The sequence below is a fragment of the Mercenaria mercenaria genome, chromosome 11, assembly GCF_021730395.1.
Source record: "Mercenaria mercenaria strain notata chromosome 11, MADL_Memer_1, whole genome shotgun sequence".
NCBI classification, from domain to species: Eukaryota; Metazoa; Mollusca; class Bivalvia; order Venerida; family Veneridae; genus Mercenaria; species Mercenaria mercenaria.
Genome location: NC_069371.1, coordinates 52,143,624 through 52,168,696, shown reverse-complemented (window position 1 = coordinate 52,168,696; position 25,073 = coordinate 52,143,624). Strand labels below are relative to the sequence as shown.

Genomic DNA, 25,073 nt, shown 5'->3' with positions numbered 1-25,073 from the left:
AAAGGAAAAGCTTGTTAACACTCTAGAGGCCACATTTATGATGTATCTTCATGAAACTCAGTCAGAATGTTAATCTTGATGATCTTTAGATCATGTTCGAATCTGGGTCATGTGGGGTCAGTAAGTAGGTCTTCAGGTCAAATCAAAGGAAAAGCTAGTTAACACTCTAGAGGCCACATTTATGACCATATCTTAATGAATCTTGATCAGAATGTTAATCTTTATGATCTTTAGTTCAACTTCTAATCTGGGTCAGGTGGGGTAAAAAACTCGGTCATCGGGACAAATCAAAGAAAAAGCTACTTAACACTAGTGGCCACATTCATGGCCATATCTTCAAGAAACTTGGTCAGTATATTAATCTTGATGATCTTTAGGTCAAGTTAAAATCTGGGTCAGGTGGGGTCAAAAACTAGGTCACCAGGTCAAGTCAAATATAAAGCTTGTTAACACTCTAGAGGCCACAAGTTTGGTCAAATCTAAATGAAACTTGGTCAGAATGTTAATGTTGATGATCTTTAGGTCAATAGGTCAGGTGAGCGATACAGGGCCTTCATGGCCCTCTTGTTAATGTAAATCATTATTTTCAGGTATGTTCAGTAGTGTGGATTGTTCTCATTGTGTATAAGACTGGCTTAGTACATCATATCACCAATACATCATTCAGTATTAACGGCACTGTAATACCAGACTCGGTCGATGACCTAGAACAGATCATTAAATTACAGGTAAGTACAGTAGATTACACCTGTAACAGAGGGCAATTATTGCTTTTGACCATTACATGATAAATGCCTCGAATTTCTGTAGGGCAATGAATGACAACAAAGTAACTATATTTGTAATCATTTTTTTCTTTCAAGCAGCAAGTAGTGTGTAAACGTTGTGATGTTTTAAACTTGATTAAGTTTTAGTGTGCTGGTTTACCATCTGCCAGACCTCATACAACTCATAGTTAAAACAATAAAAGAACTGAGTAAGACAGTATACCACTGAAAATATTATAATCTGTGTTGTTTTTGGCTCATAATATATTTAGTAACATAAATACTATGGGTAAAAATCCTGTGCTTCAGGAGCAGACAACCACTGCTGACCAAAATAAGATGGAAGTATTATCTCCCTTGGCATATTTCTGGCGCCAGGATGATGAGGATTTAGGTTCGGTTAAACATACTGACCTTGAGACATGGAGGAAGTTATCACATGTACATTGGGTTACAATGTTTAGCTATTACAATATCAGTATTGTTGGAAAGTAAGTGGATATTTTATTTATATATTTATATGTTTTATACTAATGCTAGTAATGTTTTACAGGAATAGGAACTGATGATATATAATTAATGGCTTTATTATTCTGTGTATTTTAAATTTTTGTGTAAGACTGGTTGTATTGTCAGTCCTGATATTTAAGATACTGGAATTTTAAAGTCTGTAATGTGTTAGTGTTTTGTTTGATCATAAATGCTGGATGAATTTCCCTACCCCTCTATATAATCTTTTTATACCACCGCCATAAAATGGGGGGGGGGGGTGGACATAAAGTGTTAACCACTGTCCGTGTGTGTATTTGTGTGTGTGTGTTTGTGTGTTTGGTAAAGGGCGGTGTTCATGTCTGGGCCATAACTTTGACATGCATGGTCCGATTTCAGAATAATTTGACACAAATGATAAGCATGGATAGATGATGTGTCATGCGCAAAAACCATTTCAGTAGCTCAAAAATCAAGGTCACAGTCCTTAGTTGAACTTAGCCAATTTTCACTACATATATACTGATAATGTGGTCTTCGTGTCAGGTCCATAACTTTGACATGCATGGTTTGGTTTCAAAATACTTTGACACAAATGATAAGCATGAATAGACAATGTGTCATGCACAAAAACCATTTCACTAGCTCAAAGGTCAAGGTCACAGTCCTTGGTTGAACTTAGCCAATTTTCACGACATATACAGATTACTAAATTTTCTGGTTTTCCTACAATATTTTTTTTAGCCCACCATCATCAGATGGTGGCCTATTCAAATCACTCTGCGTCCGTGGTCCGTCGTCCTTCCGTCCGTCCGTCCGTCCTTCCGTCCGTTAACAATTTCTCGTTATCGCATCTCCTCAGAAACTACCGGGTGGATTTTGACCAAACTTTGTCAGAATGATGTATTGATACCCTAGTTGTGTCCCCCTGAAAATCAGACTGGTTCAACAATTTTTAGTGAGTTATGGCCCTTTGTTTATTTCTATAATTTACATAGATTTATATAGGGAAAAACTTTGAAAATCTTCTTGTCCAAAACCACAGAGCCTAGGGCTTTGATATTATGTATGAAGCATTATCTAGTGGTCCTCTACCAAGATTATTCAAATTATTTCCTTGGGGTCTAATATGGCCCCGCCCCTGGGGTCACATGGTTTATATAGACTTATATAGGTAAAAACTTTGAAAAACCTCTTGTTCAAAACCACAGGGCCTAGGGCTTTGATATTTTGTATATGACATCATCTAGTGGTCTTCTACTAAGATTGTTCAAATTATCCCCCTAGGGTCAAATATGGCCCCGCCCCAGGGGTCACAGGGTTTACATAGACTTATATAGGGAAAATCTTTGAAAATCTTCTTGTCCAAACCACAAAGCCTAGGGCTTTGGCATTTGTAATGTAGCATCATCAAGTGGTTCTCTACCAAGTTTGTTCAAATTATCCCCCCAGGGTCAAATATGGCCCCGTCCTGGGGGACACATGGTGCATATAGACTTATATAGGGAAAATATTTTAAAATCTTCTTGTCAATAACCTACAACATTCAAATTTGGACCACATGTATGGTTTTGAGTGGCAAGATGAACCTTGACATGAGCTGACCTTGATTTTGACCTAGTGACCTACTTTCACATTTCTGTAGCTACAGCCTTCAAATTTGGACCACATGCATAGTTTTGTGCACTGAAAAGAACTTTGACCTTGACATTGACTAAGTGACCTACTTTCACATTTTTGAAGGTACAGGCTTCAAATTTGGACCACATGCATAGTTTCATGTTCCGAAATGGAATTTGACCTTGATTTTGACCTAGTGACCTAGTTTCACATTTCTCAAGCTACAGCCTTCAAATTTGGACCACATGCATAGTTTTGTGTACCGAAACAAACTTTGACCTTTACATTGACCTAGTGCCCTACTTTCACATTTTTGAAGGTACAGGCTTCAAATTTGGAACACATGCATAGTTCTGTGTTCCGAAATAAAATTTGACCTTGATTTTGACCTAGTGACCTACTTTCACATTTCTCGAGCTACAGCCTTCAAATTTGGACCACATGCATAGTTTTGTGTACCGAAATGAACTTTGACCTTAAGATTGACCTAGTGACTTACTTTCACATTTCTGTAGCTACAGGCTTCAGATTTAGACCACATGCATAGGATTGTGTACCGAAACAAACTTTGACCTTGACATTGACCTAGTGACCTACTTTCACATTTTTGAAAGTACAGGCTTTAAATTTGGACCACATGCATAAATTTGTGTTCTGAAGTGTAATTTGACCTTGATTTTGACCTAGTGTCCTACTTTCACATTTTGCCCTTGAAACTGATCTAGTGACCTACTTTCACATTTCTCAAGCTACAGCTTTTGAATTTGGACCACATGCACAGTGTTGTGTATGGAAATGAAATTTGACCTTGAGCTAGTCAGTAAGTCTTGAAATTTGGAACACTCAAAAATGGCACATTGGTGGGCGCCAAGATCACTCTGTGATCTCTTGTTGTAAATAAATATGTTGCAGGGGCATCCATGGCTATGACACATTTCTAGTTCAATATTAAAAGGGTTTTATTGATATCAGGGTAGATGGAATGGGTAGGGATTCATCTGGTATCTTTGGGTTTGATAGTATAATAGAGCATAATTACATTCTGTTTTATGGTTTTACTTTCATGAAAATGAGTTACATTATTTTCTATGTTCAAGTTTGAATTACAGGAATTGTACATATTAAAGAGAAATTAAGTGTTAGACTCTTAAGAAGTTCCAGTATTTTCATGAAGAAAGATAAAAATTAATCTGCAGTTATGGTAGAATAAGTTGTTTAAAACACATTAAACTGTAAATTAGACAAAAGTATTCCTCTTGATTTTATAGGTATATTAGCATTCTACCATCCATTCATTTGTCAGTAATCATCCCACCAGAAGAGGCAATTAGACTGCGTGTTCCTGGATATAAAACCAACTGGCCACAGAATGAAGCCAAAGAGACACAAATTAAACCAAAGATTCCTGAAATCCGGAGTGCAAAATTACCTGACAAAAAGGAACAAAAAGACAAAAGTGAAAGTGATCAAAGTAAAGAAAGTGAGAAGTTGAATGGAAATGTCCATCAGACTGTTTCTGAGCAGTATAAAAAATCAACCCAAGAGCCCGAATTTTTATCTGAAGAATACTTGCGGAAATATTATCCTTACATAGACCCTGAACAGTTAAAGCAGTATTATCCAAAGTCTCGGTTAGAGTTTATCATAACAATGTCCCTAGCATTTCTCAGTGTGATATGTATAACATATTTTGTGTTGGCGTTGTATAGATGCATGTGCTCGAAGAAATATTCCAAATGGAGAGCATCATGGAATAAAATACCAAAGAATGCTAGAGGGAATAGTTATTATAAGCAAATAAAAGAAGCGGTACCTATAATATTGAAAGGACATTTACAGGTATGTTGACGTATAAAATAAAAAGAGTACATTGAAATAATGTCACTTGTACATGCTTTGGAATAATGTTATTTGTACATACTTTGGAATAATGTCATTTGTGCATACATTGATTTCATTTGTACTGTTCAGAGTTCTGAATCTTAATAACCTCTTTTGAAAGCAGTAATATTCAGCTGTACTGATTTTCATGGATTTCCTTCCTATGTCTGTTTGCAAAATTTATATAAATCTGAATGAACAAATGAAATCTGCATTCATTTTATCTTCAAAAGTTGAAATCAGTGAATTCACATCCACAGAAAATAGCACTTTTCGCCAAAACCACAGAATTTTGTGCTCACGAAATTAAAAGATTTTTCAGTAATTTTATAATTTCAATGTTCTTAGATACTTTCACACAATATTTTAAACCCCGATCACCTCCGCAATAAAAACATCCTGCGTTCTTGACTAATACACCACAGAGGAATTAGTTCTTAACAGGTGTTAAATATAAAGTTTTTTAATTAAGGCAGTTTACTTCTGGTATCCCATTACAAATGCTTTTCAATTTTGAATGGAAAAATTAGTAATAACAATAAAGTCTCATGTATACTAAGTTTCAAAGCCCAGGGCCTCCTCTGCCATTCGCCAATATAGCCAAATGCTACAAATTCAAAGAACTGGCTACAGATTATCGAAAGTAGCTACAAGAATTTTATTAAAATGTGGCCAAATTTCAGCAATTCAGCTTCAATATGGCAGTTTCTCTCAAAAAGTGACTACAACTTTCTGAGGCCCAGTGGAAGCCCTTCTTAAGAAATATAGAAATAATTTCCTGATACCTAAAAATTTTCTTTCTTTTGTTGTCGTACAATCTAGAATCCAGTGCATATTAAAGCTTGCCAGTTTGTTTTGTTTTGCAGGAAACCTTTGGTATAAATGATTTTGATATAATATTTACTTGTTATGCCATGTTTTCCAGTAGTTAAACTACTTTTAAAATAGATAATTGAAATTTTTATATTTCTCCAGGAGATCGAGTGTTTGATAATTGATGGCAGTGTAATTATCAGCTCATGTCTCGGCGGTCAGCTACGTGTCTGGGACTCAGTGACGGGAGAATGTCTTCATACAATGCAGAGGAAATCGTATGTGACGTAAAAGATCTTTTTATCTTAGCTCGACTATTTGAAAGTATGTAGGGCTTATTGCACTCGCCAGTCTGTAACATTATTTATTTGTTTGGGGTTTTTCAACAGTTTTTCAACAGTATTTCAATTAACCTAACTAGTGTTCCTGTGTGATTCTTTAGCAATATAAACCTGTTCTCTGCAAGTAACTGCTAACTTCCCCACCTGAATCAGAGGTGGAGGACGAATGATTTCAGACCCAATATCTTTAATCAGATTGTCATGGAGAACACACGCCTAGCCTGGGGAGATGGCTTCCCAGTTTTGTTAAAGTTTTAAATGTAAGTTGGTATCTCAGGATTAACAAACAGGAGTGTATCTGAACTTCACACATTTGTTTACAGAGAGAATTTCACATGTAGACAACTCAAATAAAAATTTGCCTTTTATGCCCCTCGAAGGTGGGCATATTAAAATCGCACTGTCCGTCAGTGCGTCCATGTAAATTCTTGTCCGGGCTGTAACTCTGCCATCCATGAAGTGATTTTGAAATAACTTTGCATAAATGTTCACCATAATGAGACGATATGTCATGCGCAAACCCGGACCCCTAGCTCCAAAGTCAAGGTCAGACTTAGAAGTCAAATGTTAACAATCCAGACCCCTAGCTCTAAGGTCAAGGTCACACTTAGAGGTTAAAGGTTAACATGGTCTGTCTCTTGTCCGGTCCATAACTCTTTCTCTCTTCTCTGTGACTTTAAGAAGTGTTGATGTAATCTTTTGTTTCATGAAGCATCATATGAGGAGAAAGTTCTATGAATCACCATGGTAACGGTTGCCCCCTGTATACTTCTAGTTTGCCGCAAAATCAGTAGTAATGCAGTAGCCGTTTCAGCAATATTAATGGTATTACAGTAGTCAAAATAGGCCCTCAGTAGTCATCTTAATCAATATAGACCTGTTGAAACATTCTAGTCAAATTATTGTTTGGAAAAAAAAAATTATTGCAAGTATTAAATCCATTTTCCTCAGTCTGAAGTGAGATCTTTATGTTTCTGTTATTTATATTCTAGGGCCACACCACCCATGAGAAGAAAGCCTTGTGAAGGTCGGAATGTTGAAGATAGTGATGCAGATCTCTATGCTGAATACCATGGCAACCATAGCAACCAGGTCGTGTTTTCAGTTGACGTTGACCCTAGCAGAGGTCAGGATGATCAGCCTAGACCAAGACTGCGTAGAATTTCTGGACGAAGTGAAAATGAACCAAATTCATCTCAGTCTAATGAGACGTTTGAAAAATTCCCTGATTTGAAAAACACAATTGATTTCAATTTTTCTAGAATGTATACAGAAAAAAGTTCAAATATGAATATAAGCCAAAATGTTGGAAATAGCCCAAAGGATAATGTAAAGGAAGAAGTGAAGGAAAGTACAGGAAAGGTGGGGTATGATTTTCAGAAGAAATTCAGTGAACTGTATAGTGAGCATGACAAATTTCTAGAGGAGAAAAGAATTCATGAGGAAAACAAGCGGCAGTACCTAGAAATGAGTCATGAGTCAAGAGCAAGTCGCTCAAAAAGCTGGAGTGAAGGTTAGTATCCACAATAAATATATTGTTTTTCCTATGCAGAGGCTTTTATGGATATTGTCATCCAAAATGTTTCTATCCTGAATATTTTGACTGCATGCTTAATCCAGTGCATTTCCTGTATATTGTTTTATTTCTTAGAAAGAATTTTGTTGATTTATAAATGTTTTTTGTTTACAAAACAATTTATAGCCAGTGTCTCTGCATCATTTATAGCTAATATCTTTAGCATTCATTTCTACCAATTTCTTTATCTAAAAATCCCAATGAACTCTACTGCATTGAAACTTACAACTTGTTTTCACAGTAATTGAAAACATTTATAACATCTTTTTAGGAGACCATACTCTATCAGATACATCAATGAATGATTCCACCAATCTAGAGTTATCTCCCTCCCCTATCTGGTGCCTGGCTTGTCGTGGCAATCTTGTGATAGCTGGATGTGGTAGCGGAAAAATTGAGGTACCAAAATTACATATTGTAGATGTTTTACAGAAATTGAATTTGTATTTAATACTATATCTTGTGCAAAATTAGTCTTGGATTTTGGCAAACAAAATTATAATTTCATAAAGCTAAACCTTTCATTGTAAAGGGTTTATTCTGCATTAAGTTTCCAGTTTTTGGATTCCAATACAGGTGCTGTATTAATAATTTCCTTATGTACAAATGTATTTCACTTAGTTATGATTGTGATTGAATTGTAATCTGCGAAATTTTGAATAAAAAAGGTAAGTATTGGAAAAAGATATATTAAAAAATCATTTTTCCTTTATATTTCAGTTTTGGGATTCCACCAGCGGTGCCTTAAAGTGTTTGTATGGAGAGAGTGAAATCGGGGTAACTGGAATCAATTTTGTTGGCAAGAAAGTTATTGTGGCTAGGATAGATGGGTCCATAGATTTTTTAGAGCTGGAAACATTTCAGAACCCTAAAGTATCAACACCGTTATCACCCAGTAGTTTAAATAGGAAAATCAAAGGTATTGATATGACATACTGTAAAAGCACATATTTTTGCTGGGTCAGAATTTCGTGAATTAAAAATTTTAAGTATGTTCATGAGGTTTAATATTCACAAAATTATAAAAAATGGTTACTTACAAGATTTTGAATTATACTAATGGTGAATATAGTACATAGGGACTTATTTTTGCAATATGTAGAGGCTAGCAAATTATACTGGAATTTAAACCCTCCCAAAAATTTCTGCTTTTACTGTGTAGTTACCTGCAATTTGGCATTGCCATCCATATGTAGTGGTGACAAATAACTGAACCAAAATTAGCAATCGTACAAGTGTTCTGTAAACTATGCATTTATGTTTTTATATTGAAGTTGGGAAAAATCAGACATTTCAATAAATTTTCCCACCTGAAGTGTTATATGTATTACACCTATAAAAAAGCCCCAATTTGAGTAAAATTGTCTCAGGTTTTCATCATACCAAAAAATTCTTATGTATACTGTGTATAAAAAGTACAGTATGTATAAAATGCCATTGCCTTTATATAACAAACAAAGTGTTGACATTCATTCTATATCAAAATACAGTCACCAAAAAATGTGGGACTTAATATCAAATAATGTTGGACTTAAAATTTTTTATCAACTTATTGTAAATATGAAAAAGATTGTTGAAACACTAATAGTCCTATTTCTTTGCAGGTCATTCAAGACATTTGAGTCATTCACGTACAGGAAGTGATGATTTACGACTGTGGACAGTTATACATTTACAGTACAGATACAGGCCATAAGCATACGTGAGAAGAAACTGTGTTACTGACCAGGATATGACTTTCGGAGTACAATCGGAAACTTATTACTGTGTTACTGGATAGGTAAATACTGGGAAAATTTGTAATTTTGTTACATATGTTCATGTTTTTACTGGTATGCCAACAGTGAGTTTGTATAGAATAAATATTTGTTAATTTTTAGATCTTATTATTTCTTGTGAGTTTGCTATAAATATAAAGATATAAATTATACAAATGACAGTATTTCAAGTCAGGTATTTTGAATGAAATATTAAGCAGTGGGGCTTCTTTGACCAAGTGGTAAGGGTGGCTAAAATCAAATCACTGGCCTCTCACCACTATGGGTTTGAATTGAATTCTGTCATGTTGGTTTGGCGAAGACAGTTGGTTCTACCCTATGTCTGTCTCAGCCAGTAACATCTAGAGCGATGCCTGTGAGGTTCCTCCACCATTTAAGTCAAAAAAGCTGTTGTATGAGTAGGATATAATTATGTTTCTACTAATTTAAGCACACAAGAACAACAACAGAGATCTAAATAAATGATAAATTTTAAAGCAGTTTCATTTTATGAATTTGAAGGTATTCCGTCTAGAGGATTACAGATGTTTGTATACCTTATATGGACATACTGGTAGCATAACGTGCCTTTGTCTGGATAAGGTAGGTGATATACATACAGGTAGTACAAAACATTGTCAAAAATATCATATGAATTTTAAAAATATAGACATTTTACTAAACCTTTGTAACTGAGCATACACCATGGCCTAGTGGTTAAGACATGTGCCTCTGGAACTGAAGGTCAAAGGACTGGTTTGAATACCATTGGGAGCCATTCTGATTGGCAAGCTGATGAGCCTCCACCAAGTTAACCCTTAACATGCTGAACACGATTTATTCTGCCTTTGCGACCAGTGTAGATCATGATCAGCCTGCACATTCATGCAGTCTAATCATGATCTGCACTGTTCTCCATTCAATCAGTATCTTTTTGATAAGCACCCCTTTTAACAATTAATGGTACTGTTCAAATTGAAAGATGGACAAGTTCATAATAGAAATTCAGCAGGGTAAGGGTTAAAGAATAGTTCTGTCAATTTTTTAAAACAAAATTTTAAAAGTGACAGATACAGATACTTGTTTAAATTTCTGAAAACTTTCTTGAATTTGAATTTGTTTTTAGTGTGCTCCATATGCTGCTGTTAGTGGGTCAGCAGACGGAACAATTCGGCTCTGGGATCTCCTTACTGGTCATTGTGTCCACAAGGTCATAGGTCATGATGGTACTGTTGTCGGCCTGACATGTACTGACTCGTACATAATCAGTTCGGGTCTTGATGATAAGATGTGCGTCTGGGAGAGGAAGCGTGGACATCTGTTGTATTCTGTAGAGATGGAAACATCTTGTGGAAGCTCTATGTCAATGTTGTCTAAAAATTTCCTTGTTACGGGAGGCCAGGTAAAAGTTTGATCATGGTCTCCACAATCTTTTATGCATACATACATGTTAGAGTTCCAATTTAGACGTAGTTGACACAAGTTACATAAACTTTTCCTGAAGTTGATGCAAAATAGGTGTGTTTAAAATGAGTCAGTTTTGAAGTTACAATAATAATCAATAGTGTAAATATTGGTATTTAAATCTATTATGAAGCATTATCTCAAAAAATATCACAAGCCTTGTGTCTGGATCCTTTAGATTGTATCATTTTGCAAAAGAGAAGCGACACAAATTTTAATTAAGCTACAGTAGCAGAGCAGTGAGTTTTTGAGCGGTTGTCAGTGTAAATGTGTGTGTGTTGGGAAGTTAAACAAATAACTTGATGTAACTTTTTGTTGCAGGGTTCACTGTACTTGTGGGATGTGCACAAAGGGGAGCTTGTCCGTGTGGTCAGTCTTGAACAGCGAGATCGTACTGCTTTCATACATCACATTCAGTCAATGGAGAACTCAACTATAGTCTGTGATTATGGCAAAGATATCAAAGTCATTCATTTTCCATTGGTTTTAGAGAAAAGAGACTAGCTGGGTGAACAAATGGAGCTTGACCTTGTGGGAAATCCTAATATTCTTTCATACATTACTGAAAATTCTACCTCCGTCTCTGATTATTGCATATAAATTGAAGCCATACATTTCCTAATGGTTCCGGAGAAAAAGGACTAACACTGTATGTGAGACAATAGCAAACTGGTCGCCAGTCTGTCTGGAGCAAGGATACCATATCACACTTTAACACCATGTTCAGTCCATGGATGGATAATTGAATTACAGTATAGATATCAGAGTCACACATTTTCCATTATTTCTAGGGAATAGGGATTTAACACTGACAAGTGACTCCCTAAAGTTGTTCAGTATTTATGTTGTTTTAGGTTAATAATATAGTTTACCGGTATCTCTTTGGTAAGAGAAAAGTAGGTAACAGTATCCTGAGCAGTATTTTCAGAACATTTTAGTAGGTTATTGTATATATTAACAGCGATGACCAGGCTTTTGTGCCCCCCCACCCTCCCTACAATCCTTGTGTTAGTTTAGTTTATACTAATTTATTTTAGCTTGATTGTGAAACAAGTTCCACAACTTATATTAATCACTCTGAACACCTCATTCTTGATGGAATCCATCACCACGAGGGTATGAAAGAAAAGAAGTCAGTTTCCCTTTTAATGCTGAGTGCCAAGCAAGGGAGCTACTGGTACCATTTTTCACGTCTTTGGTAGAATGCGGCCAGGGATCAAACTCACGACTTTCTTGTCTTGACATCTTATGAAGTAATATGTTCTAGGTGATTATTGCATGTAAAATATTTGTTTTGCTTGCCATGATGTAAGTCAAGGGAGCCATTGCTACACACCTGCATTGGCTTTCTTATAAAAGAGGGTGATACAGCTGTTTTTTTTTTTGTTGTTTTTTTTTTTTAAGACTGTAACTTTGTTGAATATTTCATCTATATCAGAATCATTTTGTCAGTTGATAGTTCTTGTTTGGTGTAATATTGTTACGGAGTTGTTTAAAAGAAATATCTATAAGTATTTCCATTCCAATGTTTAATATTCCCATTTACATTTATTTATACTTTACTTTGCCGAAGAGCTTGTAGCTCTTTCTCATTTTCTTAAGTTTTAAAAACTATTTGCATGTGCAGAAATTTACTTTACCAGTCTGTCTTCTAATATTGTCTTGTTGAACTTAATGTTGAAAGGGGCATGCTGACAGGAACGTCTTTAGCTAAAATGTGTCCCTGCCTCCATCTAGGCAACATTTAGTAGAGCTGTCTCAAGAGGACAAAGTAAAATTGATCAGAAAATCAAAAAAAAAAATGACTCCAAACCAAACTTTTCTTTGGTCTGTACAGTAGGTTGTTTGGTTTGGAGTTCCATTGTAACGCATTTCCTTTTCAAACAGCAGGTCTGTGAAAGGTTTTGTAATACTGTGAAATCATTAATGTTCATGAGGGACTAATTTTCATGGTTGAGACAATCCACGAAATTTAATCCCAACGAACAAGTAAAATTACCATTCATTTTATGTTCAAATGTTGAAATCCACAAATTCATATCGCCACAAAATTGCCGTTTTGACCAAAACCATAAAATTTCATGCCCACAAAATTAAATGATTTTACAGTAGGTTAAATTTTTTGGCAGTTAACATCTGTACCTCATAAACCTACTTTGATCCATCATATCCTTAACAGGGTTTTTCTTAACTTTTTGCTATGTATGAAAGTGTACAATATGTATATTAGTTTAGAACAGATTTCTATGGTGTCTGAATACTAATGATTAAGAAGTCTAAATTCCTGTGTATTGAAAAAAGTTTGAGCCTCACCATGAGAAAACCAACATAGTATTTGTGACCAGCATGGATCCAGACCAGCCTGCGCATCCACGCAGTCTGGTCAGTTTCCATACTGTTCGCTTTTAAACCCTATCACAGTTAGAGAAACCGTTAGCAAACAGTGTGGATCCAGACCAAACTGCGCAGGTGCGCAGGCTGGTCTGGATCCATGCCGGTCGCAAATGAACTATGTTAGTTTTCTCATGGTGTGGCTTATTAATATTGTATTCTCCATCTCCATTTGATTCACTGATTTTATTACTGTACTTTATAATTGTATATTTGTAAATCGTAACAATGCAATTTTGAATAGTCCTATCCGTCCCCAATTACCGGTACCCACTTGTACTTTTTTCATTTGCTTAATGCTGCATTATAGTCCATCAATTATAAATCTATGTTTGTATGAATATGTGTAATGGATTAACGTATGCATTCATTTGATAAAACAATACAGCGCTTACTTGTGTTTTTAGGTTATGATAAAAATATTCATGGTAAAGTACTGACTGAAAAATTATTAAATTTGATCAGGTTGATAATCTGAATATTTTCCGTCAAGAAAACTAAATTCAAAATATCCTGTATATATACACATGTACCCAATATTTTAGTATTGCATAAGCTGTAAGATGTCAAATTTGCAAGCAAGAATGGAAATTTTCATATGTTTGAAATTTACTTTTTATTTTAGTATTTGAGGCAATATACATTGTCATGAATTTCTTTCAGCATTCTCTTACTTCTGCTTCACACACATTGCCAAGTATTTTCCATACTTTGTTATTGTAATTTCTTGGAATATGGACAAAATCTTCCCAGGACAAACCCTCCTGCTCAATTTAACCAGTGCAGACAAAATTTCCCCTTTCATTTTTGCCCCGCGTTCTGAAAAAAAAGGACGTATTAAATGATGGTGAGTGTGTCAGTCCGTCTTGTCATAATTTGTCTCCGGAGCGTAACTTTATAGCCATTAAAGATATTAAACTTGGTATATAGGCAGATGTCAATGAGATGATGTGCAGAGCGCTTGAACCAGCTCTGTAGGTTAAAGGTCATGGTCTCAGATCTCAAATCTGTCCTTCATATTTCTTGTCTGGAGCATAACTTCTGAACCATTGAAGGTATTGACTTCAAACTTGGCATGCAGGTAGTGATGAGGCGATGTGCAAAGACCATGAACCTTGTCTGTAGGTTTAAGGTCAAGGTAACAAATTGAGCCAGAGAGGTCAAATCTGACTGTCATATTTAGTGAGCATAACTAATTAACCATTCAAGGTATTGACTACTAACTTGGGGTGTAGGTAGTTGGTGATGAGACGATATGCAGAGTGCATGAACCAGGGCGAAGGTCACAGTAAGATCAAATCTGCTCATCACAGTATCCCACCACCACCACTGCATACCCACCCGCCACCAAGAATAAAATCTTTAAATTTTGCTTCCGTCTGCCTTTTATATAACCTGCCCCGGTCAGAGCTCATGTTTCCGATTATATCCAAATTTTCACTTCATTGCATTTAGAATTGATAGTAATCATATAAAAATTGTTTTTTTTTATTTCTGTTCGTATGCCTTTACGGCAAGTCTCAAGTTTTTAATGAACAAAATTTAAGGGCGTATTTTGTCCACCTTTGTCAAATTGAGCAGGTTGGAGAGGGGGTGGGGATTTTGTCCTATATTCTCATTTCTTACTGTCTGTTAAGATTGCTCAAAATTTGTTACATTTTCTATGATGTAAATAATTTACTATCATTATTTATTTTTGTGCTGATTTTATAAAATAAAAGAATGAGTAATTATGACAAGATGTTTGTTAAAATATTTGCCCTCTGTGACTGGCAGACAGGTTTTTAGCTCACCTAAACATAGTGCTTAGGGTGTGCTATTGCCACCATTCTGTCCACATTTTTAGCTCACCAGAACAAGATCACCCACTGTCTGCCTGCCCTCACTTTCTCTGAAACTGTTTGATGGAAGTTGATAAAACTTGACCTAGATGTTTCTTGTATGGCTCTCTGCCAAAAGTTATTCAAAGCATTCTATTCCATGCAAAATTCTGGTTGCACTGGTGGCAACCAGAAGGAAAAATTTTAACAATCTTCTTCAAAATCTCGAGGCCCTGAGCTTAGATATTTAGTGTGTAGTATTGTCTAATGGTCCTCTACCAAATTTGTTCGAATTATGCCTCTTGGGTGGAATTTGACCTGATGAGGGTTCATTTGTTTTAAAATGACTTGTTTAAGAATTTTTAAGTAATTTCTCTTAAACCGCAAGATGCAGAGTATATATAACTGGTTTGTGGTATTTTGTTATGGATCTCTACAACTATTTAAATCATGCCCCAAGGGTTAAATTTGGCCCCACTGGTACGTGGACTTATAAATTAGAAAAAAACTTTAAAAATATTTTCTAAAACCTCAAGGTTGAGGACTTAAATGTTTAAAATGAAGCATTGTGTAGTGGTCTCCTGCCAAATTTGTCTAATTTATGCACACGGGGTCTACATGGCTTTGCCAGGGACTCACTTGTTTTTCACACATACAAGAAAAACTTGGGAAAAATCTTCTTGATTGAATGTCTAAAACATTGAGCCTTGAAGCTTATATATTCGGCTTGAAACTGGTCCCCTGCCAAGTTTGTTTGAATTATGACCCTAGGGCCAGATTAGCCACACCCACGGAGTCACTTGTCTCGTCTAAAACCTCAAAGCCTAAAGCTTAGATATTTGGCATATAGGCTATAGCATTGTGTAGAGGTACTCCATCAAGAAATCATGTACTTACTCGAGTCAGGTGAGGGATAAAGGTCCATTGTGGCACTTTTGTTCCTCAAACATATCCCACCCTAAAACTATTTGGTAAAAGTAAACGAAACTTGGCATGGATGTTCTTTGTGTGATCCTCTTCCGCATATGTTCAAAACTGTTCTGCTTGGTTGCAAGGGGGACCTTAGAGAATGAGTGATTAAGGTCCTGCCTCAAAATCACTTTAACTTCACCTCTGTTGGTTTGAAAGTAGGCAAGAGAATGTAGAATTTCTTCATGTGAGGTAGCCATCCAGCTGGTTTATAGAAGGTCCGTGTTGTTACCCAGGTGCTTGCCCAAGCCTGAAATAATACACAGAGGGTCTTTCTCCATCATTTACAGCTGGGAGAGGACATCTATTGCTTCAGCTTCATTTAAAACCCAATAAAACAATCCAACAGTCTGAAACTGGTATACAAACTCAACTTTTAATTTTTGGACCAGGAACCAAAACAAGATGTAGAATGATAATCAGGAGGAAAAATACCAAGTAATTTTATTTTATTCAATCTTGAACAAATTAAGTATGTATGTGCATAAAACAAACAATAATACAATAAACAAAACTATTACATTTTTACTTAAACAGATCTTAAAGATATAACAGGTTAAGTAAAAAAACAAGGAACTGCGTTCAATAAACGCTTGACGCCCCTGGTGGCATCCTTGTCGATACAAAGCAACCCAAGTCCAAACGAGGTCAAGGTCAAACTGAGGTCGGGTGATGTTTGAAGATGAGGAATGGTCACACGTTACATCTGTATTAGTATCAATTCATTCTTATAAGCGGTATTGATGCTAGACGAAACGGTCCCATTTGGTTAACCAAGAGATGGCCCATATAAAGCAACCTAAGTCCAAAATGAGGTCAAGGTCAAGGTCAAACTGAGGTCAGGTGATGTCAGAAGATGAGGAATGGTCACAGGTAACATCTGCATTAGTATCAAGTCATTCTAGTAAGGGATATTGATGCTAGACGAAATGATCCCATTTGGTTAACCAAGAGATGGCCCATATAAAGCAACCTAAGTCCAAAATGAGGTCAAGGTCAAGCTCAGGTGATGTCTGAAGATGAGGAATGGTCACAGGTTACATCTGCATTAGTATCAAGTCATTCTAGTAAGGGGTATTGATGCTAGACGGAACGGTCCCATTTGGTTAACCTCGTACGGACCAACGAACGAACAGACGGACGGACAGGACAATCACTATATGCCTCTTGCATCAGTAGATGCCGGGGGCATAAAAATACATTAGTAAACTAATAGGAAATTAACCTGTAGCCAGCTGGCGGCTACTGATTCTGCCTTTGCAACCAGTACAGACCAAGATCAGCCTGCACATCCGTGCAGTGTGATCATGGTCTGCACTGTTTGCTATTCAGTCAGTAAATTTTCATTGAACACCCTTTAAATAATAGATGGTACTGTCTAAACTGAATGATGGACCAGTCCATTTTAGAAATTTAGCAGGATAAGGGTTAATGTGAATAAGATCAGTCTATTACTGGTACAACAAAATGGTAAAAAAGAAATAAATTAAAGAACAACACAAGACTAGTCTATCATAACACCTGAGCAATTAGCGTTATCAAAATCAGAGCAATAAAATCTATTTACTCTCTAATATGATGTTATTTGGTTTTCAAAAATAAAATTTGCTAGTAAAACAAAACATAATTGATAGACAATTTATCTGCTAATTTCTCAATCTCCATCCATAGATTTTTCAGTCCATCATCTGCAATTTTCTTGGGGAGAAATATTGAATTAAAACCCTTCATTGCACAAAGTCTGAAAACTGTAAGAACAAATACTGCAAACATGATCCTTGTAAATCCATTGTCTATAACATGATGCCATATCGAGATCTGTAATATTTTCTCAGAGGCTGTATTAATCAAGGTCGCTAATTTCATTGAGGTCATCTTCAAGAGCTTTCATCTCGTGAAGTATTTTCTCTTCAATGTCGGAAAGTCCGTCACCAGAGAAACAATCGTTTGGAACTTGCTGTACATCATCACCTAATATTGCAATAATTAAGAAATGAATTGGCGCGAATAAATTAGAAATTAAATAAGGCAAAATCATTTAGAATTGTTTGCATAAAGTTTTCTGGCAATCATACTATCATAAGCAAAATGGTGGCCAAAACGACATTATGGTTACAGGTACAGTCGAACATCGATGGCTCGAACTCGAGGGTCCCGTGGAAATTAGTTCGAGTTTTCCGTTGTTCTAGCCATCCAAATGGCGGCCATTTTGAATTTGGGAATTCGAGGGCATGGTGTGTTACAAACCTTACATCGTAATATATTGTCATATTGTACCTAAGTGTGTGTATGATACGATGATAAATAAAAAACGAACGCTGAAATATGCTTTATTATTTATTTTCAAACATGACACAGATACGGGAAAAAACACAGATAAAACACTAATATAATTATAAACCTTTTTGAATCATAGTCCAGTACAAATATTATCAAATATAGTGCTTTCTAGCAGCCGACTTAGCTATCACCCCGTATCCGGGTCCTTTACTAAGTTGTTCAGCCATGCTAAAGCAGTATGAAAGTTGACGTCTCCCGTTTTGATGCAGAAAAAATAAAGACAGACGTAGTATGTACATTGCTCAATCATTTTAAATAATTTTATCCGTATAAATCAAAGCCCATTAAAGCATTGCAGTGAACGAAAGTCACTTTGTTTAATTTGTTTGTCGTATACCGACGCTAATTATGTAAGCGTGTGAAAATTACGCACGCGCCAGTTAAAGGGGAAGCTTGGCGAATGTCAGGCAGAAGTGTGAAAAACGTTGTAAACACAAGCCATCCCGGCAAAAATTGTCTGTTCGACTGAATAGGTGTAATTATCACTGTAATTAAGCCGATGGGACCACCAAATGAGTTCGAGAGTTCAAATTATCGAAGTTCGAGCGATCCAAGGTAGAACTATATAGAATAAAGAAGGAATAAATTCGGGACCGGGCAAACGGGCAAAAAGTTCAAGCGATCCCGGGTGTTCGAAAGATCCGAGTTCGAGCCATTGAAGTTCAACTGTATATTATTTTACTGTACAAACACTAAATAACTGATAACAAACCTGTAACTTGATACACTACTTCTCTTACATCATTTATGACGATGTAAATGAATGTGTAGTCTACTGATTATGATGATGTGGGAAACTTGTTGAGAAAAGATAGAGAAAACTGGAATCCACTGCAAATTGTTAAAGGACTGACAGGAAATGAAAACTTTACAACAGGGACAAACAAACACATTTCAGGTAAGTAAAATAATGTGTCTTCTATGACACTGAAGATACATGTATATCTTTACAGGCAGAAGTGTAATAGCAGCGTTGTTCATAAGCAAAATTAAGACTTCCCTGACCAGAGGTAAACAACAATGGAAAGTCAAAGGTCTGTGAAAAACTGATTTTAAGATGAATGTAAGGAAGTTATTGTTGAAAATAATCCTGGCTTAGTGACGCCCACCAGAAAGGTTGACTTCTAAGACGGAGTTTCTCTGCCACGTTCATTATGATGATTTGGGGTTGCATCACACTGAATGGAGTAGGAACATTAACTTTAAATGTTCTGAATGGAAATATTGGCATATGCAGAAAAGTACACAGAAATATTAGGTGACCAGATGTAGCTCATCATTTTTTATGACAACCACTGTATTTTTACAGGACAAAAGCATAAGTAGATAATATTCAAAACATCACAACCTTGAACGAGAAATACACTATATTTGGACGAATATTCTAGTAAATTACCTGCAAGATAATCTATGTATAGAAGCTTATACCAAAACGTTTGTTTACAATAAAATGATCAAGCCCTGTATATACCCAGAAATATATTAAACAAACAAAACTAGTACCTGTAGTGGAAGGGTGAAACTCCGACGGGACTTTATGTACCTCCTGACTTTGAGAATCAGTATTGTCATCATGGAACTTTAGACCTGGCTTCTTACATGATCTTTCTGAAATAAAGGACTGAAGTAGAGTTCTCAGTTGCTTCACAATAATACTGGGATTTGACTTTGATTTTAACTGTTAGGTGTAAAAAAAATAGTTTGTTTCCGGTATCCCAACCTACCCTAAATTTTTTTTGCAAAACTGCACTTTTTATGCTTTAAACATGGTCAGAGATGTTAGAAATCAACTTACTTATGCTCTAAAGTCATAACCCTCTTATTTGTATTCATTTTTGACACAAAAATAATTTCTGAAAGTTCCACTTAATAAACAAGAGCTGTCTCCATAGGATGACACATGCCTCCGATGGCACTTTGAATGAATAGTTATGGACGATGTTAGAGTTTAGGACCTTTGACCTATGGAGCTGGGTCTTGCGCGCGACACGTCGTCTTACTGTGTCACACATTCATGCATAGTTATTTTAAAATCCATGCATGAATGACAAAGATATGGACCGGACATGCCAATCAATGCACTATCATGAAAAATGACCTTTAACGTCTAAGTGTGACCTTGACTTTTGAGCTACGGACCTGGGTCTTGCGTGTGACACGTCGTCTTACTGTGGTACACATTCATGCCAAGTTATTTGAAAATCCATCCATCGATGACAAAGATACGGACCGGACACGCCCATCAATGCACTATCCTTAAATGTCTACGTGTGACCTTGACCTTTGAGCTACAGACCTGGGTCTTGCGCGCGACACGTCGTCTTACTGTGGTACACATTCATGCCAAGTTATTTGAAAATCCATCCATCGATGACAAAGATATGGATCGGACACGCCCATCAATGCACTATCCTTTAATGTCTGTGACCTTGACTTTTGAGCTACGGACCTGGGTCTTGCGCACGACACATCGTCTTACTGTGGTACACATTCATGCCAAGTTATTTGAAAATCCATCCATCGATGACAAAGATATGGACCGGACACGAAAATTGCGGACAGACGGACAGACAGACAGACGGTTCAAAAACTATATGCCTCCCTTTGGGGGCATAAATTTTTTTTTTTCAAATGCAGAGCGCAACTTTCAGCCAAGCAGTCCTAAAATTGGAGGTCTAAAGATGGCACAGTCCAGTTATATAAGGGTATACAGGTTGTTCCACTTGTTTAGTATTGATACAGTATAGAGTTTGGGAGGAGGCACCAGATTTTGCTAAAATAAAAATGTCCAATTGCCTAGGGTATTAATTATGTACACAAACCTTTGTTTTGATCTTGTGGACTATAGTCCTCTTCCAGCTGATCTAGAATAGCTTCGATGTCCTGACTAAAAGTGGTACCATCTAAAAGATTTTGAGAAAAAAAAAACAAAAACATTTATATCTCAAATCAAAGTCAGAAACTTAGAGAGGAAGTTCAACTCCCAGTCTGTATTTCAACATATTTACAGTGCTTGAGTAATCTCAGATGCAGGGCATTGTAACTGCCTTTTCCGAATACATGTCTGCCTTGCTCTTTTTAGCTTAATGCAACAGTTTTGATTTTTACTTCAGTACACTATCAAAAAGTAGAAGTGAAAAGATGTTTTCCCCTATTTAAATGGTACCCCCCCTCCCCCACCGCTGGTGTCCCACTGTAGAAATGTAGAACCAGAGTATGACCACCGACTGCGATCCAGTAGGAGGGTCTAATTACTTGAAAGTTCTAAGTGCGGTTCCAACCCACAACAGTTACTGGTAAGTGAGTCAAAAGTCAACAACTTTAACCAGACACCAACAAAGCCTAAATAACAGAACAGTTAATCTCGTGTCCTAAAACACTGTAGAATCAGCATATTTCAAGGTTGGTCAAAACAACTGTTATGATGGGGATATAAATTCATTTGATTTCAAAGATAAAGATAAAATGAATCAGAAAGTTTTTTGTTTTATAGGCTTTGATTTTGTGGAGTGATAAAACCACTACATCAGTAAGTATTGGCCCATAAATGAGTATTAGTGATTTTACAGTACTGCATTTTTGGTCACAGAAATGCATATTTCCTGGCAACATGAGTGCAAAGACTGTCACAATATTGTGACAACTGCCACAGCAACATACTTTTGACTTAAATAAAACCTCTACTTTCTGGGCACACTAGTCAATTTCTTAATTTTGTCTAATTCAAGGGCTATAACTCAAGTGCAATAAAGACTATATCATAGGTTATCAAACTTGGCCAAGAACATGCCCATAAACATGTAGAATACATTTGGTCAACAGGGGATAAGAGCTGCTAAAGTTAATATAACAGATACTCTCAGTTTTTGCTATTTTGAGTAATTGTAAGGCCATAACTCTAGAGGCGGGTTATAACACTTGGCCAAGATATTATGCCCATACATATTGTTATAAAGTTTGATAAACATAAGATAAGAACTGCTCAAATTTTCACATTTTTTTGATAAACAAAGGGCCATTACTCCAGTGCTTGACTGAGATATCATGCCAAAGTCTGGTGAATACAGGGTTAGAATTCCTCAAGACTGAGAGTGGATATTTTTTGAGAACATCATCAACATCCTAAGGTGATGCCATAATTTGTCCCACTTAATGGGCATATGAAAATAATCAAAGGCCTGAATGGCCTGAGTCGGCTAATGATTGATGTACTGACAGTATAGTCTACCAGTTTCAGTTTGTTTTTAGTTTTTTTCTTAAAATTTCATAACACAGCTCGATATTTACCCAAAATATTATATCCGGATACGATTACACTTTTCTCCAGTTTGAACAATATATTTTACAAATTGTGATGATACGAAGACATTTAGCAGCAATTGGCAGTATCTGACATTGAAGTTTACGGTTAAATTACCTCTTATTTAAATCTTTTCATAAAAAAGTTGTTTCGTTTCGCCAAACATAGACGATCTACTTTCGATTTCAAAAACTACAAGAAAATACAATTTAATGTTTCGCCGATTTGTTTATTTCTCGAAAAATAAGAATTAAAACCATTTTTAATATCAATAGTAACTAAACAAACCAGTAAGAGCTTCTTCTTCCGATAATTTATCCGTTTACTGACTGCAAAATTCAACCCACGCAAAGTTTATAGAAATCATACGATGCGTGTTTACGTTCAATGTGGGAGAATTAAGGCTGATCGGCTATGTTACCTAACGCATCCAAACGATTCAGATTTTGTTTTTAAAAAAGCATTGTGTTTGTTTCTGTAATTTTATATACGTTTTTATACGCTTAGAAATTATTAGACATGCGTATTTGCATTATTTCTATACGTAATTTACGCTAATACGCATCTTATCTGGAGCCCTGCTGGAACTATTTTTTGTCTTTCGCTGGATGTTACCCATGCAAGCTTTGTAAGCCTGCGCAATTCTTAAAATGCACATTTATGCTTAATGAGTTACATTCGAGAATTGCACAATTACAAGTCATAAATATGACAGATTACATCGTATATTGGTCATAGCAAAGGGAATTGACACAACTTAACTTCATTCATACAGTGAACTGTTTGAAATTTGAGAAATCTAATGGAACTACATCCCTTCACATGTTATTCGGTCCATTTAGAGAATCGTTGGATAGCAAGGACTCGTCAAAAGGCTTTCAGCCTTTAGCCGACTCAAAAAATTTTTTTAAGGAAATTATCTACAAACCTTCCTTGAAAAGCACTGGAGATAAATCAGTTGTCACATTTTTCTCTGTAGGAATAGTCTGTAAAGTTTTCTCTACAAGGATGGAAGTTTCCGACTTCCTCTTTTGTCTGGACTTGCTGACTTGTCTTTTCCTGCCACTCAAAACATCTTGATAACTCTTGCCGGTGATGTATAACTCATAGGGATACAAATTGCTACAAAAAATATTGATTTTAAAATTTGTCCACAACAGAAACCACTGGTAGATTGGGTAATTTTCCGTAGTTTTATTTTAGCTAATAAATCATGTAATTTAATTTTTTAGATTTTTGCGAAAAACAGCTGTATCAATGAAGAACTAGAGGTGCTTTTGAGAAAAGCGCATGTCTCCCACAACTGCCTAATCATCTGAATAGTAAGTCTGTCTTTTTATACTGTTTGTTGGTATTCACATGATGGAGTAACCGGTCTACAATGCTGTATCGGTAATGGTAACTGGTCTACAGTGCGCCGTTCTACAATGCTGTTCGGCGGTAGTGGAGTGGAGTAATCGGTTTACAATGCTGCGCAGGTAGTTTTGGTAATTATGTTCAAAGGCCATAATTCTGAAGTGTCTTGGCTGATTTGACTAGTTATCGATCTTGACCGAGGTCTTATGGTCAAACACATTTTGTTCAAGTTTGGTGAAGATTGGATGAGAAATGTTCGACTTGTGTGTGGACAAGCTTTGTGACAGACACGCAAACACACACAGAGGAGTAAATCAATGTCTCCCACACCACTTCACCACATATATTGGAGATGGTAGACAAAAAGCCTATAGACAACCTGTCTTCTGTCAAACCATCACAAAGAATAACCTCTGTGTCATTTCTAGTTCTTGTATCACTGTGTGTTCTAACTGCAAAGCTAACAGAGCAGACACTGAAAGTTTGACATATATCAATCAAAAACAAATCTTACTTCAGATAATATTTCTTGGCTACGGCTCCACTACTAACATGTTGTTGTTCTGTTAGCTCCTTATATACTGATGTCCACTGTTTCTTCTTATTAACCTGTTGAAAAATTATAGAACACTTTATTTTGTTGAACTGTATACATTTGTACCAGTCATCTAGGATCTTTGTAACATACGATAAAATTCCTGTAAAACAGGAACTGGAAAATTGGAGAGCCTTTCAAACTAATCTTAGTCTTATAATCAATTCCTTTTATTGAATTAACCCCCTTTAAACCAAAATCCCTTTGAAGTTGACACAAATGGGTTGGAAATGCCAAAATTTTCAACTTTGATACGTACAAGCACAATAGACTAGCACTGACTGTAAGAATATTTTATTTTTGTCTCTTTTTGTTGCTGTGCTCCTTTCAAGTAAATTTACTTCGAAACTGATTAAGTAGTGAGGTACAGTAAAACCTGTGCTAAAAACACCATCCCTGAATAAAGGCCACTCCTACTTTTTTCTTTTCTCATTGTTGGCTTTTGTAGACTGGTTTGACAGTATTCGTTGTGTTATTACAGAGGTTTATATACTATACTGTACATTTAATAACTGGTGTGCTCAGTAATTATAAGGATGTTTGTGAATAACTAAACAGCTGAAAAATGGAAAACAGCTAGTGGTGCAGAGACAT

At 36.0% G+C, this 25,073-nt stretch overlaps 2 protein-coding genes across 2 annotated transcripts in view; one reads left to right on the top strand and one right to left on the bottom strand.

Annotated features, from left to right (window-relative positions):
- LOC123532662 (sterol regulatory element-binding protein cleavage-activating protein-like) overlaps positions 1 to 14,832 on the top strand; it is a 34,678-nt gene extending 19,846 nt beyond the window's left edge. The window contains exons 14-24 of the mRNA XM_053518104.1: positions 591 to 728; positions 1,077 to 1,258; positions 4,145 to 4,715; positions 5,733 to 5,848; positions 6,904 to 7,424; positions 7,759 to 7,886; positions 8,208 to 8,406; positions 9,092 to 9,150; positions 9,743 to 9,847; positions 10,371 to 10,646; positions 11,030 to 14,832. Of these exons, the coding sequence (XP_053374079.1) occupies positions 591 to 728; positions 1,077 to 1,258; positions 4,145 to 4,715; positions 5,733 to 5,848; positions 6,904 to 7,424; positions 7,759 to 7,886; positions 8,208 to 8,406; positions 9,092 to 9,150; positions 9,743 to 9,847; positions 10,371 to 10,646; positions 11,030 to 11,212 (2,478 nt within the window). The 3' untranslated portion in view covers positions 11,213 to 14,832. The remainder of the gene's footprint in view (positions 1 to 590; positions 729 to 1,076; positions 1,259 to 4,144; positions 4,716 to 5,732; positions 5,849 to 6,903; positions 7,425 to 7,758; positions 7,887 to 8,207; positions 8,407 to 9,091; positions 9,151 to 9,742; positions 9,848 to 10,370; positions 10,647 to 11,029) is intronic.
- Positions 14,833 to 16,307: 1,475 nt separating this feature from the next.
- LOC123532031 (uncharacterized) overlaps positions 16,308 to 25,073 on the bottom strand; it is a 31,552-nt gene continuing 22,786 nt past the window's right edge. The window contains exons 10-14 of the mRNA XM_045313368.2: positions 24,399 to 24,493; positions 23,457 to 23,650; positions 21,051 to 21,131; positions 19,732 to 19,836; positions 16,308 to 17,859 (exon numbers count right to left, since the gene is read on the bottom strand). Coding sequence (XP_045169303.2) covers positions 17,732 to 17,859; positions 19,732 to 19,836; positions 21,051 to 21,131; positions 23,457 to 23,650; positions 24,399 to 24,493 — 603 coding nt within the window. The 3' untranslated portion in view covers positions 16,308 to 17,731. The remainder of the gene's footprint in view (positions 17,860 to 19,731; positions 19,837 to 21,050; positions 21,132 to 23,456; positions 23,651 to 24,398; positions 24,494 to 25,073) is intronic.